This window comes from Mus musculus, chromosome 14, assembly GCF_000001635.26.
Source record: "Mus musculus strain C57BL/6J chromosome 14, GRCm38.p6 C57BL/6J".
NCBI lineage: Eukaryota > Metazoa > Chordata > Mammalia > Rodentia > Muridae > Mus > Mus musculus.
In genome coordinates, this window is record NC_000080.6 from 61,434,945 (window position 1) to 61,440,818 (window position 5,874).

The 5,874-nt window shown below is 46.3% G+C and overlaps 1 protein-coding gene across 1 annotated transcript in view; it reads right to left on the minus strand.

The window, feature by feature from the left end:
- Kpna3 (karyopherin (importin) alpha 3) overlaps positions 1-5,003 on the minus strand; it is a 74,762-nt gene extending 69,759 nt beyond the window's left edge. Inside the window, exon 1 of the mRNA NM_008466.5 lies at positions 4,779-5,003. Within this exon, the coding sequence (NP_032492.1) occupies positions 4,779-4,847 (69 nt within the window). The 5' untranslated portion in view covers positions 4,848-5,003. The remainder of the gene's footprint in view (positions 1-4,778) is intronic.
- Between the last annotated feature and the right edge of the window lie 871 nt (positions 5,004-5,874).

Below are 5,874 nucleotides of genomic sequence, written 5' to 3' on the forward strand. Positions count from 1 at the left end.
CTTTGTCTCTGTAACTCCTTCCATGGGTGTTTTATTCCCAATTCTAAGAAGGGGCACAGTGTCCACACTTTGGTCTTCATTCTTCTAGAGTTTCATGCATTTGGCAAATTGTATCTTATATCTTAGGTATACTAAGTTTTGGGCTAGTATCCACTTATCAGTGAGTACATATTGTGTGAGTTCCTTTGTGATTGGGTTACCTCACTCAGGATGATGCCCTCCAGGTCCATCCATTTGCTTAGGAATTTCATAAATTCATTCTTTTTAATAGCTGAGTAGTACTCCATTGTGTAAATGTACCACATTTTCTGTATCCATTCCTTTGTTGAGGGGCATCTGAAGGAGTCTGAGTGAAGAGTTTACAAGAGTAAGCCCAACTCAAAGGACAGCCAGGGTATATAAGAGAATTGTGTATAGGAAATCATGGAGAACCATTTACCAATACAATAGAATGTCCAGAGGGAAAGAAACAATCTTGGAAATGCTAATCAATTGTAAAAGAAAATGTGTTTTATCCTTGGTACTAAATCTAAAGGATAAATGTTCCAGAATTGGTAAACCAAGAATTCAAATGTTTTTGTTTTGTTTTAAAAAATAAACTCTCTGCTAATAAGAATAAAACCTTTCAAGTAAAAAAAGGGCAAATATATTGTATAAAATATATTATTAATATTTTAAAGCTCCAAAATGGGAATTATATGGCACAGTAAACATTTCCTGGCTGCTTTCCTGGCTCACTAACCCTCACTTACGCCTAGCCATGGCTTCCCTCATGGAAGAGAGAAGAATGAGCAAGAGAGCTCTCTCTGGTTTAGAGTCATAGTGTTCTGATGTAAGTCCAGGCTCAGTCCCCTACTGTGTTGTGATTCAGGGGTACTGAAGAGTTGTAGGCCTCAGGTTTCCTCCTGAAAATGGGAATTGTAATAGTGCCTACTTTCATAGGATGGCTGTGGCCAAATAAATAATCCATATAAGTACTTAACATCATACACACTCAGTAAGTATGAAGGTTTCTTATGTGCTGTTCTATTGCTGTGAGGAAACATCATGACTAAAGCAATTTATAGAAGGAAGCTTTTAATTGGGGACTTGCTTACAGTTTCAGGGCTAGATCATGATCATCATGGCCCAGAGTGCAGAGACAGAGAGGCAGGCTGGCCGACCACTATAATAGTAGCTGAGAGCTCACATCTAGTTCACAAAATGCAAGCAGAAAATGTAACTAGGCCTGGTGCAGGCTTTTAAACCTCAAAGCCCAACCCCAGTGACACAATTACAAACTTCCTCCAGCAAGGCCTCACCTCCAAGTCCTCCTACAGTTCCACCAACTGGGGGCAACCACTCAAATGTACAAGTCTATGGGGGTCATTCCCATTCAAACGAACAGTTTTTTACTTAGTTGTTATTAATTATTGACAAATATGCCCTATCCAGGCCATCCAAATAGCTCAGTGGGTAAACGCACTTGCCACCAAGCCTGGCAACCTAAGTTTGACCCCTACCCAAGAAAGGAAACAACCAACTCCTGTAAGCTGTCCTCTGACTTCCCTAAGTATACTGTGCCACATGCACCAAAAAAAAAAGGATGAATAAACAAAAAGTTAGCTAGGTAGTGGTGGCACACACTTTTCATCCCAGCAGATCTCTGTGAGAGAGGCTAGCCTGGGCTACATACAGAGTGACTTCCAGGACAGCCAAGGCCACACAAAAAACCCTGTCCCGAAAAAACAAACAAACAAAAAGTCATATTCTTGAGGTTTATGCACACCCACGTGCATAAGCAAGACAAGGTTACCTTGGGTTCCAGCTTCCTGAATGTCTGTTTTAGAATCATTCACTAGGCAGAATATTTCTATACCAAAAAAGAAAAAAAAAAAAAAAAAAAAGCAACTTTCTTTTTGAAAAAGCTTCAGGATCAATGCCTTACATGAAAAATGTCTAGTACAGAGATACAAAAATCAGTCCCATTTCTTCTTCACTTGTCTTTCTAGGTTGGCTATAAAAATCCGGTTCCCTTACCCAAGCTTCAATCACTATCAATGATAATTTAGCTCCTCCACTCCTACCTGTGCATGCAGGCTCACTTTATCATCTGTGAACTTTACACACAAAAAAAAAAAAAAAAAAAAAAAAATGAGGAAGGAAGGAGGATTAAGAGGACGAGCAAAAGAGATGAGAAGAGTCATTAAGTCAAGTTATAACCATTATGTCCAGTCTTAATTTTTGGGAAAATCCCTTCTTACAGACAACACTTCTTGCAACACTATCCAACCAGGCCAACTCCATACATTCTGTCTTTACCCTTTTCCATGGTTTACTCAGAACACCATCTCACTCTTTGCTCTGAATACATTTCTTAGATACCCCTACTAAGCAAAACCTTCCGAGACACTTTGCCGCAGCATACATATTCTCAGACCGACAGAGGCCATCTAGAAGACTCAGATTCACCCCTCACGTAATCATGCCTCTGTCGCACCTGTGACTGTATTTCTGTCCATCTCAAGTTTGATGCATACTTCCTGTAAGATCCACTGCTTCATTCTGTACTCAAAGCCCTCATATGAAGTTACTCTTAACAGAACATCTTAGTGGTCTCTCTCTCTCTCTGCAACCCTCATTCTACTCACAGCCTTCAGGAGAATGCTGCCTTATTTTCCTTGTAGCAGTCACTTGGCAAATGAATGCTCATATGTGACCAGCACATTACAGAAATATGGCAATTCTGTATCAAAGTATTTTTTTCTCTTGTAAAGGACAGTGCCACATTTAACTCATAAGGATTAAATGAGGCATCAAACTCTTGGTATAGCAAACCAATATTTAGTTCTTTGTGTCTGCCACAAAGAATGACCATTTGAATGCCTATTTCATGTCCTAGTTGTACTGACTTGGAAATGAAATGCTGTCAATAAAATCAAACAGAATGGCTTGGCAACTCTACTGTCTTTTTCCTGTATTCACAAGCCACTTGTTACCTTCTACTAAGCAGCAACTATCTGCTGTGGGTCTATTACATGCAGAAGTTCTTATAGGTATCAGTAAACAAACAGGACACAATACTCAAGTGAATCATGACAAAAACTTACACCAACATTCAGGAAGGGAAGAATATACAAGCAATACCGGTATCCACATAAACTATTCAAGTTTTTGCTTACAGTAATAAAAGCCTCAAGAAAAATTACTGGTGGGCCAGGGTGTGGTGGCCCATGCCTGTAATCCCAGCACTTGGGAGATCAAGGCAGGATTTATTCTCTGTGCTTAACCAGCCTGCCATGCAGTAAGGCCCTGTCTCAAAAAGAAAACAAACAAAAGGCAAGAGAGATGAGACTACACACACACACAGAAAAATTACTGGTAAAAAGAGATCAAAACTAAGTCTTATCAAAAAAAAAAAAAAAAAAAAGACTGATGGCTGTTCCATTTGCTAGGTTTCACTTTTGTTTGGAAGTAATTTTCAAAAAGAAACTTACACGTGATCAGGACAGAGATGGAAGGCCTATAGTCTCACTCAAGTGGGAATTCCACAGATATTCCCCCAGGTTTTTTCCAATTCACACTTAACTGTGTAGCCCTGAAAAATGGCCCAGCTTCCTCTGCTTCTTAGCCAAACCAAACCCTGTATTTACTAACTAGCCTCTTACCAAAAACTATTGGACTATACAAATCATATTCCCTACTATTAGAATAGAGAAAAGGGGATGGGCTTAAAACTATTTCCCCCATCAAATCCAGAGGTTGGGTCCCAGTGAAGTTTGTGCTATTACACTTCATTGGTTTTAGTAGGAGCAGTGAGACCTCTAGCGCTACCTCAATAAGCAGAGTTTGCAAATAGTAGCTGCTAATGTCACCTTAATGAGACAATGGCAACATGCTGAGTAGCAGCAAACTGAGTGACCACAATGAATGTTTACAGTTTTGCAACCACTTGGAAAATCTACTAGCTTGGTGGCATGTGGTATATACAAGGACGTAGGAATCTTATGTATCCAATTTATTTCTGCAAAACAGGTGAAAGAAATTATTTTCCTATTATTCACACTTCGACTCCAAGACGAGCTTTAAAAAAACAAAAAACAAAACACAACAAACAAACAAAAAAAAAAACCCAAGATCAGAGGTCTGCACAACCTCCTTCCCAAAGCTTCAACACAATAGATGGTAAACTATTGTCCACCTTTAGCTCGCTCTAAATGCCAGCAGTCACAGGGGTATGAGCTGCAACAGCTCGGGAAGACTGGTCCAAAGGACCGCACTGGAATATAAGAAAATGGTCTTGGCGCATCCTACCCTCCCCCATCCACCACCCTCAAACAAGTCAGTTACCCGGCTGGTCCCCACCCCCCTCTGAGGGCTGCCACCGCCCGCCTGGGCCCGGCTCGCACAAGGTAAGCGCGGGGACCGAGGCTCCATGTGCGGCAGCGCGGGAGGCTGCACCGGCTGCGGACACGAGCGGCGGCGCGGCCCGGCCCCGGCGGTGCGGGTGGCACGCGGGCCGGCAGCATCCCGGTCCGTCCTCCCGCGCGGCCCGCGGACCCCGCCTCGGCTCCACATCCCTTCCCCTCCGACGCCAGGCCGCGCCCGCGCAGCGGGGCCGAGCGCTCAGTGGTCCCAGGTGCCGCGCTAGTCGCTCAGAGGGCGGCTGCTGCCCGGGCCGCGGCGCCCCGAGGCGGCGGCCAACTCCGACTGACCGCCAGCCGGCGAGAGCCAGCGGCCGCGGCCCCCGCCCCTCCCCTCCCAGCCGCCCGGCCCGGCCGGCCCCGGAGCACACTCGCCTCCACATCGCGGCCCTTGTTCTTGAAGCTCTTGATGCGGTGGTTCTCCAAGCCGGGGTTCTCGGCCATGGCTGCGCGCGGCTCCGGAGGCGTCTGCTCCTGCGGCGGCGGCGGCGAGTCGAGCGGGAGGGGACGAAGGGGGAGGAGCGCGCGCTCCGTGACGCCTGGAGCGCGAGGTGGCCGCGGCGCGGGGGCGGCGCTGAGGAGAGGCGCGCGCCGGAGAAGGCCAGGGCGCTGGCCTGCCGGCTGTCGCGGTGACCCTGCCCTCACCCCTTCGTAGGGCCTCCCCACAGCCGCTAGTCATGTGCTAGAAATGGAGCCCGACCTAGTCGCTTTTACCGCCACCGCTGAAGCGGGGCGGAGGGCGGAAACTACAGTTCCCAGCATGCCAGGCGCGGGTCTGAGCCACGCCGTGAGAGGACGAGAAGCATGCCGGGAGGGCTGTGCGCGCGCTTTCGGCTCGGCGCTCTCTGAGCGCGGGCTCGAAGCCCCACCTCTGGGCGGGGTGGTGGGCGGGGAAACTCTGGAGATGGCACCTTGCGGCCTATCGGGAGAGAGAGGCGGAGCTTCGGGGGCGCACCTTGCTCCCTACAGCTTGGAAAATTAGAAAAAGAACGGCCACGCGTGCTTTGCGCTTTTGGCTTCTTTAGGGTCTCCTCAAATAGCAGCCACCCTCAAACCCTGTTCTTTTGCTCTGCTTCGGTTTTATAAATAGCACGCTTGTTTCCACTCCACAAATACATGTGAGTGTGATGTGTGTGTTTATGCTTGCTTCTTGCACCTCTATTAAACTCAATGAGAACAGAGACATTGTTGGTCTCAAAAATCTGTCAGATCAAAACAGTAACTAGTAAATTCTCATTAAAAAAGAAAATGTGTTCTAGTATCCCCTGATTTCTCCAAGCATCCTTGTGCAGCCTTCACTTTGGCAGCCCTACCTTTCTATGACCCCATGCCTTAGTCCACCTTAACACACAATGTAACCTTCAGGCAGTTAATCAGACCCTAGGGCTGCAGACTCCAGACTGCCATCTCCCTTTAGCTTCTCATTGGAACAATAACAGGTTTTGGTTGATTTGGGTTGGTTGGTTGTTTT